The sequence below is a fragment of the Cavia porcellus genome, unplaced genomic scaffold (assembly GCF_034190915.1).
Source record: "Cavia porcellus strain 051 isolate PalLab524CR breed Dunkin Hartley unplaced genomic scaffold, mCavPor4.1 scaffold_4, whole genome shotgun sequence".
NCBI lineage: Eukaryota > Metazoa > Chordata > Mammalia > Rodentia > Caviidae > Cavia > Cavia porcellus.
In genome coordinates, this window is record NW_026947487.1 from 84,229,167 (window position 1) to 84,243,086 (window position 13,920).

General features: G+C 48.1%; 1 protein-coding gene across 2 annotated transcripts; it reads left to right on the forward strand.

Moving 5' to 3' along the window:
• Window positions 1-1,612: 1,612 nt before the first annotated feature.
• On the forward strand, window positions 1,613-8,557 carry Ccl22 (C-C motif chemokine ligand 22). 2 transcript variants are annotated; one of them, XM_023566011.2, is made up of 4 exons: window positions 1,613-1,872; window positions 3,003-3,232; window positions 4,666-4,789; window positions 6,915-8,557. In XM_023566011.2, exons 2-4 carry the CDS (start codon window positions 3,160-3,162, stop codon window positions 6,997-6,999), a joined length of 282 nt encoding a protein of 93 aa, XP_023421779.1. In that variant the 5' UTR covers window positions 1,613-1,872; window positions 3,003-3,159; the 3' UTR covers window positions 7,000-8,557. The 2 variants fall into 2 exon arrangements, with proteins under 2 accessions (XP_023421779.1, XP_003472015.1); XM_003471967.4 differs by lacking the exon at window positions 1,613-1,872 and adding an exon at window positions 2,379-2,514.
• Window positions 8,558-13,920: the final 5,363 nt, after the last annotated feature.

A 13,920-nucleotide genomic window follows, 5' to 3' on the forward strand; every position in this document is an offset into this window, starting at 1 on the left:
CAAAATTCTTCAGTGTGCATCTCTTAAGAAGAAGACCATCTTCCTTCAGAGCTTTAAAGTCTAACCGAGTGTGGTGGCACATGCCTAATAACCCCAGAGCTCTGGGAGGCTGAGGCAGGAGGATCACAAGTTCAAGGACAACCTGGGCAAATTTTTAAGACCCTATCTTAATTGTTTTAAAGCTAGGGACATAGCTCAGTGCAAACACACTAAGTTCAATTCCTAGTACTAAAAGAAAAAAGAAGTCTCTAATGCACATAAGAAAATCAATAATAAAACCTAAATATCAAACCTCTGCACAAATTTCCCAATTGTCCTTTAAAGATCTTTTACAGGTGTTTTTCAAAACTGGGATTTAGGCTGGATGTGGTGGCACAGGCTTGTAATTCCAGTACCCAGGGAAAGAGGATCACTGTGAATTTGAGGCCAGCCTGGGCTGCATAGTGTGACCCTGTCTCAAAAAAGAAAAAAGGAAAAAAACCTTACAATTTTATCAGAGTCCACATGCTGCATTTGGTTAAGTCTCTCAAGTCTCTCTTAGTCTTCAATGTCCTAGCCATGTTATTTGTTTTCTTTTTTTTTTTTAAGTATTAACTTTTTAATGACTTCAGGAAGTTGTCTCAGCGGAAGATCTAAAGGTCCCATTTTCAGGCTTGTCTGATTGTTTCCCATGGGCTCATTTATCTTGCAGTTCCTGTGTGTTTTGAAATTGTAAATTAGTACTAGAGCCTTGAATTGATGTGGGGGTGCCTTTTAAAAAAAAATATATATATTTTTCGAGATGAAATTTCCCTCCATAGTCCAGGCTGGACTTGAACTTGCAATTCTCAGGCCTCAGCCTGCTGCATGCTGCAATGCCAGGCATTCACCACCACGCCTGTCTAGGGGGACACTATTTTTATTGGTAACATATACAGACATACATTTACCACCTCAGCTGTTTCTAAATGCACAATGCGGTGGCATTGTGTACACTGATGCTGTCATGCAGCTGTCACCACCATCCATCTCCAGAACTTGGCAGCTTGCAAAACTGAGACTCTGCTGCTCCGCTGCAGCCCCCGACAACCCAGCCCCTTTCTGCCTGTGTGGATTTGGCTGCTCTATGGAGCTCAGCAGTAGAATCGGTTTGTCCTTTGTGGCTGGCCCTGGGTACAAGAGGTCCTCTGTGGGGTTCTTGGGCCACGTGAGGGATGCTGTCTGCCAGCCTCGCCAGTCTGGCTGCCCAGGTCTGCTGCCCTCTCAGCCCCTACCCCGCACCCAGGGCAGTTGCCTCCCCATGCCTGGAGCCTCCTTCCTATATTGCGGTTTCAGCCTGAATGTCACCACTCACAAGGTCTTTCCTGCCCAGCCCACCAGAGCTGCTTCCCCTCTGTCTGCTTGTGCTTCTCGGTCTTGCTTTCTCTGTAGCTCATCACAGCCCACGGTCCTTGGCTTGGCCATTGCCTGGCACCTGTCTCGAAGGCGGGTGCCAGAAAGGCAGGGACCTTTGCTGGCCTGTGCAAGGCTGCACCCCCAGCTCTTGGCAGCACACTTGGCGCACGCTCGATTCTTGTCTCAGTCTCCTCCTGTTTCTGTGAAAAACTACAAAAATGCAGTGGCTTGAAGCAGCCCATGTTTCTCATGGCGTAGCTCAGGAGGCCCACGTCTGAAAGCAGCCTTGGGGAATGCAGGTGTCGGGGCCAGGCTCCTTCTGGAGGCCCTACGGGAAACTGCATCCTTGTCGCCTCCCAGCCCCCTGAGACCTCCTGCATGCCTGGGCTTGTAGCCCTGATTACTCGGGCCTCTCCTCTGTTTCCTCTGAATCCTCTCTGCAACGGGACCTTTCCCTATTGTCAGATCACACCTGCAAAGACCTTTTCTCCAGGGAAGGTACTGTATTTTCAGGTTTTGGGGGTTAGGATGTGGACATTTCTAGGGGACCATTAGTCTACCACAGGGCGCAATAAATTTGTTGAACAAATGAATAATGAATGCTTGGGTCTCTTTAACAAGGGAATCCTGAGTTTCAGTTCCAGGTCTGGCTCAGGCACCATGTGGTTGTGTGACCTTGGACAAGTCTCTTTCGGCTCCGAGCCTCAGTTTCCTCATTTGTTATTTGTGTTCTGAACTTCCATGACCTACCTGATTCTTGGAAGGCATGTAGGAATGCCAACAAGAGTAAAAGGAGACACTCATTTTCCAAGAGCTTGGAATACCACAGCTGAGAGGCCTAAGAAAGAGGAAGCATGACTGTGGTCTGTTCAAGGCCATGTCCAGGACACTTGGGAAGTGTGCAGTCCTGAGGGGGCGGGCTTACCTAAGAGGTGACATTTCAAATGGCTCTTGACACATGAGTAGGAGTTTAAGTGGTAGAGAAGTGGAAAATAGAATTCATGGCCAGCGCCAGGCCACAGACCTCTTTGAGGAACTGTGACTGTTGTGGTGTGATCAGAGATGGAGATTGTGTGTGTTTAGGGGTGTCGGGAAAGGAGGCCTTGCAGGCCACAGCCAGGAGCCCGGCTCAGCTCTCAGGTAAATGGGAACCACAGTGGGGCTTTGGGCTGGAGGTGGGGGGTGAAGCCCCTAGTGTGGACCACTCACTCAGGCTGCCATGGTGGAGGGAGGGACTCAAGAGAGGCCCAGCCCTGAGGTAGAGGGACAGTGGGGAAGAAGAACAAGGCCAGGATCAAGGGACAGCAGAGTCGGTGGGACCTGCAATAGTTGGGCGAGTGGTGGTGGCGGCGGCGGTGGTGGTCTTCAAGATACCAAGATGCTCTTGATCGGAGGTGGGCGATCTTCCCTGTTCACACCTGGTTCACAGCCAACCCCCAGGCACACAGGCCAGGCCACCCCCATCTCCCCCTCACCTGGGGAAGCCCACAGCTCAGTCAGCCCCTAGGGGCACGGCCTCTGGGAGGCCCAGCTCGAGGGGGATTTTGCAAGTCTCTGGAGACCCAGAGTTAGGCTAGGATGGAGGTCCCCTTAGAGTGGTTCCTTGAAGAGGATTTCTCTATTTGAAGGGATCGGGGACTTCTCCTTTCACGACATGAATGTCAGAGACTCTGGCTTCCACCATGACTAAGATGTCTGAGCCTGTGGGTGGAAGGAGCGTTTAAATACCAGGCCTGCCTGCCCTCTGACCATTTGACACCTGGACTGAGACACTCACAGCAAGACATGGCCAGCCTGCAGACTCCGCTCCTGGCTGTCCTCATCCTCCTCTCAGTGATGCTTCAGGCAACTGATGCAGGTGAGGCTGGGGACCACGGTGGCTTCCTCCTTCCTCCTCTCCTAGAAAGAGCACTAGGTCCTAATCCACCATTGGCTCTCGCGGCACTGGGTAGTGACAGTGCTTTTTAGGCCTCAGTTTATGCATCTGTTAAGGAGGTAGTCTCAAAGGCTTAGCCTCAGGATCTGCCTCCTGGAGGTTGGGAGTTGGGGTGGGCAGGCCCTGGAGAGGTGGGGACGCAGAGCGCCCAGGGTCAGGCCCAAGTGCGGTAAGGCAGAGCTACATGGAAGACCTTCCCTGGGAAAGCTGGTCCTGCCCTGCCACCACCCCAGCTTGCTCCGCTCCTGTCCTTACCTGGGGTGCTAGATCCTCTTCACCGCACTGCGCTGTCTGCTCCAGGCTGTGTCTGGGATTGAGCACTGGAGTGAGAGCCAGCAGCCAGACAGGCGCTGCGCACAGGTATTGGCTTTCTGAGCACTTCCGTGACTTTCAGAAAATGTGAACGCTCCCAGCCACTGATGCTTTTAGCAGCTTGGTCAGAGCAGGAAACTGGGCCTTGGAGATGTTACATGATGTGGTCACGGTGGCCCAGCAACTCAGGACAGAGCAGGACTAGAGTCCAGGTAGTGTGACAGTCCCCACCTGACACTTCGTCCTGGCTCTGCCCAGGCTTGCTGTGTGATCTTAAGCAAGTGCTGCCCCATTTCTGAACCATGACCTCACCAGTACACAGTGAAGCAGGCGAGAGCAGATGTGAGCTTAACAAACTTCCCAAGTGTTATATTGGAAGAACTTGGCTGGGGACAGCAGAGCGCGCATTCCTGTAATCCCATCTACTCTGGACACCGAGGCAGGAGGACCATAATTCAAGGTCAGCCTGGGCAATTTAATGATTTAGGGAAACTCTGCCTCCACATAAAATTTAAAAAGGACTGAGGATGTACAGTAGTTCAGTGTCCTCCAGTATCACACACAAAAAGAAAGCACATGGAGTTTGTGAGCCTGGGTCTGAGGCCTAAATAACAGCAACACTTGAGGTTTCACGATTGGCTCAGAGGCAGAGACTCACCTAGAAGCTTATCGGAGTTTGTTTTCTTGTGTTTTTGAGATATGGTCTTGATGGCCTTGAATTCACTATAGGGCCCAGATTGGCCTCCAACTCATAGAGATCCTCCTGCCTCAGCCTCCCAGTTGCGGTATTATAGGCTTGTGCCATCATGCCCACCAAGAAGTGTATTGTTGATGGCTATTTTGAATCTACCACCTGCGGCACACCCTCCTAGGGCACAGACATTGCAGTCTTCGTGGCTTTGTAGAGGCCTCATTGTTAGGGATTTTTACTAGCCCAGAGTCATCTGGTAGGTATCCTTCCAGTGGGGGCAGCTCTTCCCTGGAGGCTGGAAGACCCTGGAAAGGGTGGTAGCCAAGGGTGACCCTCTGCTCCTCTCCCCCAGGTCCCTACGGGGCCAACGTAGAGGACAGCATCTGCTGCCGGGACTTTGTCCGCTACCCGCTGCCGCCGCGCGTGGTGAAGGACTTCTACTGGACCTCAGACTCCTGCCGCAGGGCTGGCGTCGTGTGAGTAGTGGGCTGGCCATCAGGCCTTAATGGGTGTGGTCCGGGGTGGCACCAGAGCTGCAGAATGGGACAGAGCTGGACATCTGCTTGGAGGCTTGGTTGGAAGACGTGGCTCCCCCACACTTGAGTGTGCCAAGAACAGAGACAATGGGCTGGATCACTGGACAAATATGACTGGATGCCCACCACGTGCCCGGCAGCAGGCCAGACTCTGAGGCCGCAGAGCTGAGTGTACAGGGCGCCGCCCAGCATGGGCATGGTAGTGTGGGCAGTACATAGTTCCAGGCTATTGGCTACAGGCTCGGGGGTGGTGTAGGCAGCCTGCCTGCTACCGCTGCCACCAGAGGCATCTGAGTCCTCTCCAGGGTCCTGGGGATTATTTGAGGAAGTGCATTTGCATCAAAAACATAATAGAGTGTTTGCTAAGTGCTAGTGGTTATGATCAGTCCTTTAGAAATACGAGCTGCTTTATCCCAGAAGGAGCCCTGTGCGATAGGTGTCACCTGGTCTGCTTTTTGCCACATGCGGACAGCACAGAGGGATTAATCCCCCCCCCCCAGCACCACGGGGCATCAGAACAGCAAGTAGGAGGTGGAGAGCTCACTACTGGCACACAGTAGGTGCTTCCTCGAAGCATACATGTGACCTTTGCATTCCGAGCCGGAAGGCACTCTAGAGAGAATGTGGCTTGACAGAGCGGGGAACAGAAGTTCAGGGGGATGGTGCTTTGCCCAGTAACTGCAGTGACCAGGACAGGCTGCCCGCAGGTGGAGGCCACCAGTGCTGCTTTCCTTGCTCTTTCTGTTTATTGATTGTCTGTGTGTTAGGGGCACCCAGGGAACAAGGGGAGCCCAGAGCTGTGGGCCCCACTGTCAGGCTCTGGAGAGGCAGAGGCAGGAAGGGCATCCCAGGGTGTGGACATGGGTCGGATCACAGGCAGCCCTCAAACCATGCTGGTCTATAGCAACTCAGGTGCCCCAGGCCTTCCCTGCTGTTTCTGGGTGTGAGGTGGACGCTGGAGCCTAAACTGCAGCTTGCTGTCTGGTCCTGAGCTAGAGTCCATCTCTGCCCCCATGCAGGGGCTTGGAGGAGAGGACATTCCTGCCCAGGACAGTCTAGGTTTCCAGCATGGTGCTCAGATCTCATCAGGCCTGCTACTCAGGCAAGCTGCTTTACCTCTGTGGGCCTCAGTTTCCTTAGCTGTACAATGGGGTGAATAACAGGGACTAACATGAGCTGAACATGAAGATTAAGAGAATCCACATCAAAAGTTCAGGCCAGTTCCTGGCAGAATTTTCTAATACCTACTGTACACTGTAGCACTTAACAGCATATACTTTTTTGAGACTTTTGTGTGCATTAACTCATCAAAGCTTCTTCAATGTCTTATGAGGTGAACTATGATTATCATCCTAGCATTTCATGCTAGCTCTGTCACTTATCATCAGGCCACTTTGAGTCTCATGTGGAAACTGAGGCTCAGATAAATTAAGTGAAATTGGGGCTGGGGATTTAGCTCAGCAGCATAAGCACCTGACTTGCAAGCAGGCAGTTGTGAGTTCGATCCCTGGTACTGATAAAAACGAAAAAGACAATAAATAAATTAAGTGAAATTATAGAGCTAGCATTTGTATCCCAATAGATGGCCCCAAGCTCCATGGTTTTGGCCACTACTCAGTATTCTTTTCCCTAAGACAATGACAGTCATATAAAACTCTTGGAGAATCTAAACCACGGCCTGGCCTAGCACTCAAGGCTGGAACTGAGGACTTAATGATCCTAGAGGTCCACGAGGTCCTGGAGGATCCTTGCTACTCCTAGCCTCTTGTTCCACCTGAGAAATGGGTCTGCATACAGCAGTGGCTTCTAAATGTTGAAATATTCTACATAGCAGATGCTCCTACATACAACAGGTGGCTAAACTGCTTAGCCCTGCATACATTAGGTGACTTATTCATTCTGTACCTTATGCATTCTGCACACTACGAAGCAGGTATTCCAACATACAGGAGGTGACTCATAAATGCTGAAGCCCTGCCTGTAGTAAGTGACTCATAAATGCAAAGCTCACATCCTTGCTGCATGCTAATGCTGGCACATGTCTTCCTGCATCTCCTCCCTCCAGCCTGCAAACCGTCAAAGACCGGGAGATCTGTGCTAACCCCAAACTGCCCTGGGTAAAGAAGATTCTCCAGAAGCTGAGCCCATGAGGAGGCACCATGATGACCACTGCCTTTGGATTCTCCAGCAAGGCTCGCCAAGCCCTACCTCTCCACCTTTGCAGCTGCTGCTCACAGAAGCCTGTGCCTGTAACTCCCTCTGTGCCCTCTCATCTCCATCCCTGCAGCTCTCGCCCTCTGCTGGGCCTCCCTTCAGGCCCCTCCAGCCTCAGTACAGCCAGGGTCCCTGTCTTGATCAGCCACCTCTTTGCTCCCACTGCTCTCGAAGAGATCAGACCCTGCTGCTGGCCCCGACCCTTTGATCTGGGTGCTGTCCTCGTGCCCAGCTTCAACCCCTTCCCTTCCTGTGTATTGAGCTCCAGTTTCCTCTTCCCCAAACCAACACTGCTCGCTTCCACTTTGGGATCTTTCCAGGGCTGTTCCTGCTACCTGCACATGGCCAGGTCTCCCACACTCCCAGGGTTTGCTCAGCCCAACTAATCAAGACAATTTTTAGACTTCCCTGGCCCTTTGCCTGCTCCTATTAGGTTTGACTACTGTCTGCTCAGAATTTTCAGGACTTAGAGGCCCACCCTCCAGCACCACTGCTTGGACGCAGGTCCCCATCTTGTTATTCTTATCTCCTGGCCTCCAGCATAGAGCACAGAGCCCAGGGCCTGGCTCAGAATCAGAGAGCTCTGCAAGGGCTGCAGACTGGATCAATAAAATGATGTGTCCTCCACCCCAAAACAGGCACTTACTTCTCAATACAGAGATCCATGGCACTAGAAAGGATGAATTGGGTCAATTGTGGATTCCTGATTTGCTCGGATTCACCTGTCTTCCCCATTTTAACTATGCATTGGTCAAGTTTGATTTTTTTCTTCTCTCAGAACTTATTGGTCTTTCAGTCTCCAGCAGTCAGGGCTGATCTCTTCAGAATTCACCCCAGTCCACTTCCCCTGCCTCCTTCCTTAACAGCTGATTATTCTGTTGAGTTCGTGCCACGGTGTCGGTGGTGATCATGGCTCGGTATTATAAGCTGCAGTTTTATTTATGTGTAAAAAGAGGGTAATAGTTAAGAGGTTAAGTGGATGAATGGGAGAACTTGAGGAACCCTGTGGGAGGGGACAAGATGGCACTTTTGAGGCCTCTGGAGGAAGCAGGTTATAGTGGGGCTGCTATGTATGTGAAGGAGCCTGGGGAAACTTGCTCTTGGATGTTTGGGGCCGGGCTAAGAACTGGGGTTTGGGAGTATCTCAGATAAAAGGAATAAACTGACAATGTTCGCTCCTTTCTGAGGGAGCCTGCTGCCATTCAGTGGGGCGGTTGGCACTGTAAAACCCTGAGCAGTGACCCATGTTAGTGCTCAGAGCCTCATGTGACTAATGAAGATGAGAACAGTCACCTCATGGTTACTGAAGGGCTTGGGTCCAAAGTGCACCTTGCCCCAGCCACGCAGCTCTGGGTCTTCCAGGCCTGTGTCCCTCACCTGCCTACTGCCCACGAATGGAGCCTTCAAGTGTCCTGGGGGCTCCAAGTGTTATGTCCCCTCCTGTCTTGCTCTTGCCCCTCAGGCCTTCTGGAAAATAAATCCTCTCAAACAGTGTCTGCTATGGTTCCTTGGCATTTGTGGTCCCTGTGAGATGAGGTAGGGGGCACCACAGCCCCTTTTCTCCCTGACCGGGGAAGAATATAAATTGCCCAAGATCACTCTGCGAAGGACACAAAGTCTTGAGGGCAGCTTCATAAGTGCCACAGGGAGGTCCAGCTGTTGGCCCCAGAGCTTCCCACCAACCGGGCCCAACCCAGGTCCAGCTATGAGGAGGATGTGGAGAGGCCATGGGTCTGAGCTTAAAGTAGTAGCATATTCATTCACCAGCTCAACCTAAACTTTCCCCTTCAAGAGTGGGTGCTGGGGAAGAAGGAAAGAATTGATCAATAAAATCTTCCTCCTTCAACAAACAACTCCAAGTCTCAGGGGCTCAACCCAACAGAATTATCTCCTTCCCTCATTGAGTCAAATCCAGCATTCCTGGTCTACATTCCATGTGGTCATTTGGGGACCTAGACTCCTTCCTTCTCATGGCTGCTGTAGTAGTCAACTTTCTGTTGTTATGATAAAATACCTGAGAAACCCCACTTAATAAAGGAAAAGGTTCGTCTTGGCTCAGCTTCAGGAGTTTCAGTCTATAGTTTCTGGGCTTTGTCCCTTTGGGCCTCTCTGGTGTCACAATACATGATGGCATAGGCACTGGTGGAGGAGGACTGTGCTCTTTATAGTGGCCAGGAAGCAGAGACCCAGAGAGAGCTAAGGAAAGAGGCTGAGATCCCAATTTACCCTTCAAGGAGACAGCACCCCAGCACCTCTCAGGGGTTCTACTGCCTTCACAGTGCCAGAGACTGGAGACCAAGCCCATAACCTCTGAGGATATTTCCAAACCATAGCAGCCATGCCCTTCTACAGTTTGAACTCTTCCACCACCCGCAGATGGGCAAAGATGGAGGATTATGGGAGGATGGGATAAGCCTGGTCACATGCCATTGAGCAAAGGATGCTGGGAAATAGAGCCAGACTGTGTCCAGGAGGGAGAGGAGGCAGGTTGCAGAGCACCCGGTTCACCTGGTACGGAACTCTCGTGGGGTGTCAGCTCTCCTAGGCTTCAATCCTTCCCGGAATTACTAGACAGTTTCTCTGCCAAGACAATAAAACAGGAGCCTGCTGCCCTCGGGCGTCTCCACGGCTTCCTGAATGCAAGCACTCATTTCACACCCATCTTGTGACATGTGCCCTTTGGTCCCCTTTTTATCTGCCTTGCAATGGAATTTCCAGAGCTGTAGCTCTGACATGCAGAGTGCTTGCCAAGAATAAGCAGCAAGAATAGGAGGAGCAGTGGATTTAGACCAGCGTGGGAACTCTCCCTGCTTGTCGTCAGGAGCAGGGTGCTTCTTGCTGAGCCTTGGCTTTCCTCTCTGTGAACAAGAGGCAAGAAAAGCATGTCAGTGTATGTAGCTGTGAGAATCCCAAGAGGCAAAGGACAGGCATGCGTGTGATCCCAGCTCTCTGGGAGCCTGGGGTAGAAGAATTGAAAGTTCAGCCTAGCAACCTAGAGAATTGGTGAGACACTGTCTCAAAACTTAAAAAGAAAACTGTTAAAGGGTTGGGGATGCAGCTCAGTGTGAACACCCTGGGTTCAACCCTCAGTACCAAAAAAGAAAAGGAAAGAGAGAGAGACAGAGACAGAGACACAGACACAGACAGACAGACAGACAGACAGACAGACAGATAGAGACAGAGAGAGGAAAACAGACAATCCAATGACAAACTGGACAAAAGACTTGAATAGATCTTAAGAAGATATTCAAATAGCCAATAACCACACAGGATACACATTTGTTATTTGATTTCTTGGTGATGAAATTTCTTGATTATGGAATCAAAGGGGAAAAAGAACTCTTCTACATTGATGGTGGGAATGTAAACTGGTACAGCTAGTATGGAAGTTAGTACAGAGATTCCTCAAAAACTAAAACTAGAAATTTCATTTGGGACAACTCATTTGGGACTCTTTCTGTCTCTCAGGACCTATTTCTACTCTCCAATAAATTTTTCTGTTCTAAACAACAACGACAAAAAATTCTATTTAACACAGCTCTTCCTCTTCTAGGTATCTTCCAGAAAGAATTAAAGACATCTTATTAGAGTGATCCATGCACACCCATGTTTATAGCGGCACATCTCCTAATAACTAAAGCTTAAAAATAGCCTAAATGTCCACCAACAGATGAACGGATAAATAAAATGTGGTTTTATACACAGTGGAATGTTACTCTGCTATAAAGATAAACTTGAGTCATTTGTAGGAAAACGGATGGCCCATGAGACAATCATGTTCCAGAAAATAAATCAGACACATAAACTTTAATATTGCATGATTTCTCTTATGAGAAACCTGAAATATAAATATAAAGCAAAATAAAGGACAGGTGATAAGAAGTAGGAAGATAGATCTTTCTCACATGGGAAGGGGATCAACAGATGGAGGGAGGGAAAAAGAGGAGGGAATGGAACGAAACAGGAATTAAGTCTGTGACGTCATGTACCAACTCCCCACAAGAGCTGGTGCATGTATATAATGAAACATTATCTACCAGAAATATATACTAATAAAAATCAAAATTAAAAAAAGATGCGCAACAGCCCTAATCACTGCCAACAGACCACAATAAGACAACAGTGTACATCCATTAGGATGGCTATTACATCAACAAGACAACAGAAAGTAACAAGTGTTGGCAAGATTGAAACCCGGGTGCCCTGATGGTGGGAAAATAAAAAGCTGCAGCCGCGGTGGAAAGCAGTATGATAGTTCAAGAAATCAAACAGACCAAGGCAAGGAGACCACAAGTTTTGGCCTAACTGCGCAACTTAGTGAGATCCTGTCTCAAAATTTTAAAAATTTAAAAAATTTTTTAAAAAGGCTGGGGATGTAGATGAGCGCAAAGACCCTCGATTCAACCTCCAGCACCACAAAATAAATAAATAAGCAGAATTACCAGAGGGGCTCTGTATATCCAAAACAAAATTGGAAGCAGGGTCTCAAAGAGAGGAGTACATTCGTGCTCATAGCTGAATTCTTTACATAGCCAAAATGTGGAAAAGGACCACATGTCCACTCGATAAGTAAATGGACAATGTGGTCTATAAAAACTAAAGAATAGCTGGGGATTTAGCTCAGTGGCATAAGCACCTGCCTTGCAAGCAGGAGGTCATGAGTTCGATCCCCGGTACAAATAAAAACAAAAAAAAAGACTAAAGAATATTATTTAGTCTTAGAAATGAGGGAGAGTCTGATGTATACGACCACATGAACATGCCCCAAGGATATCATGCCAAGTGCAAGAAGCCAGTCACAAAAGGACAAATACTGTAGGCTTCTATCTACAAGTGTCACCCGGAGTAGCCAGTGCTAGAGACAGGAAGTAGCGTGGTAGCTATGAGGGACTGGGGAGGTCAAATGGAGAGCCACTGTGTAATGGGGACAGGGTTTCTCTTTGGAAGACAGGACATTTCTGGAGGTGGAATATGGTGACGGCTGCACAAGGTGAGCGTAACACCACTGAACGGTGTGCTCAAAATGGTTAAGATGATAACTTTTATGTGTACTTTGCCTCCGTAAAAAAAGAGAGTGTGGCCAGGCATGAGGGATATGCTGGGTCCGTTCAGGCAGCCTCCCTGACTGGCCAGCAAAAGGGAGCAGGATAGTCCCACTCCCAAGCCTCCCTCCTTCTGCCCAGTGCTGCCCGCTTCTCTAATTGCAGCTTTGGCTCAGAGCCCTCCAAGTCCAGCTCTGCTCTCTCCTGCTTGTCTTCAAAACTTTCTACACTATGGCCCAGCTTCAGCCTCCAAATGACCTCTTCCTTGGAGCCAGAGGTACCAGACCATTCCCGCGCTCTCTTCAGGTCCCCTGCCCCCTACTTTAGGTAGGGTTTTCTCTCTGCCTGGAATAGTCCAGCAAATCCTATCTGTGCACACATCAGGGTGCAGCTCTTCCTGCCCAGTTTACTGGTGAGTCACAAGGGAATCATACTTTTTTCAGAAAGAATTATCAATCACCTATCATCCATTCCAAAACATAAGCTAGGTGTGGTGGTAGGAGGATCATTGCAAGTTCGAAACCAGCCTGGGCTACAAAGTGAGCTCAATTCCAGCCTGAACTGCATAGTGAGATCCTGTCTCAAAAAGGCAAAAACAAACAAATGAATGTTTGGATGTGCCTCCCATCGATTGGTACAGTGACAAGTGCATGGAATTATTCATAAAAAATCCTTGCTGTCCTATGTTTATAGCAGCACAATTTGTAATCGCCAGATCTTGGAAACAACCCAAGTGTCCATCAACTTAGGAATGGATAAAAAGTTGTGGTATTTCTATACAATGGAGTATTATTCAGCTATAAAGAAGGATCACATTGAGATATTTATCAATAAATGGGCGCAGCTTGAGACCATACTCATAAGTGAAATAAATCAATCTCGTATGTGTGAATACCGAATAGTTTCCCTAATGTAAGTAATGATTCAAATATATAAAAATATGTGGTAATCATGATTCCCCATTATGTGGCCTTGAAACCTTATAAAGTTTTCACTTATTAATTAGAAAGGCTTTATTCTGGGCTTCTTAATATGGAAATATTTGAAGCTATAGTATATGAAGTTTTATCCAAATATTTCAAGGAAAAAGACAGACACTATGGTAACTACTATTAAGTCAGGTTATTTGGTGGTGAAGCACTAGGTTGCTGAAACAGTCATGCTTTGACCTGTATTGTTATATTGTTATGTCCTGTTTTATCTCAATCTCTCCCTTATTCTTTAAAAAAATTATTTAGTTATTTCTTATGTTTGTTTTAATTAAGGGGAAAAATTTAAAAAACTAGGATATATAATAGTAACTCTTTTTGATTTCCTATTAACTTGTTTTGAAGTCCTGTAATACTCCCACGATCTTGTTTTGACTGATTAGACTCTGTTCCATTCTGTATGATAGTATCAAGTTTGAGGGTATAGGCAGCTACTTTAAAGGCAATAAGATTCACTAAGATGCCCATTCTGGTTTGACTATTGTCTCCTTTGGAAGTCCTGTAATGTTTACAATGCCTAAGTTTTATTGGTCTTGTTCTCTACTGTTTTGTCCAACTTTATAATATCTAATGAGATAGACAATTCTTTTTAAGGAAACAAGAGACAATGTTGATAACCATTGTTGATAACCTTGTACTCTGTTCTACATCATGTGCTATGTCTATCCTTGGTTTTGACTGACAGCTTTGTTTTGCCATATTTGACTTTATTCTCTCCCCCCCAAAAAAGTAATAAGAACTAAGGAGTAATAAAATCCAAAATGTGTAAATTTTGTTGTAAAAAAGAGAGGAAGGGGAAAAAAAAGAGCTCTAACGGATATAACAG

Coding starts and splice junctions, on each gene's coding strand:
- Ccl22 (XM_023566011.2), top strand. CDS start 3,160: ATGGCCAGCCTGCAGACTCCGCTCCTGGCTGTCCTCATCCTCCTCTCA. Junction 3,233..4,665: donor GCTTCAGGCAACTGATGCAG/GTGAGGCTGGGG, acceptor CCTCTCCCCCAG/GTCCCTACGGGGCCAACGTA. Junction 4,790..6,914: donor TGCCGCAGGGCTGGCGTCGT/GTGAGTAGTGGG, acceptor TCCTCCCTCCAG/CCTGCAAACCGTCAAAGACC.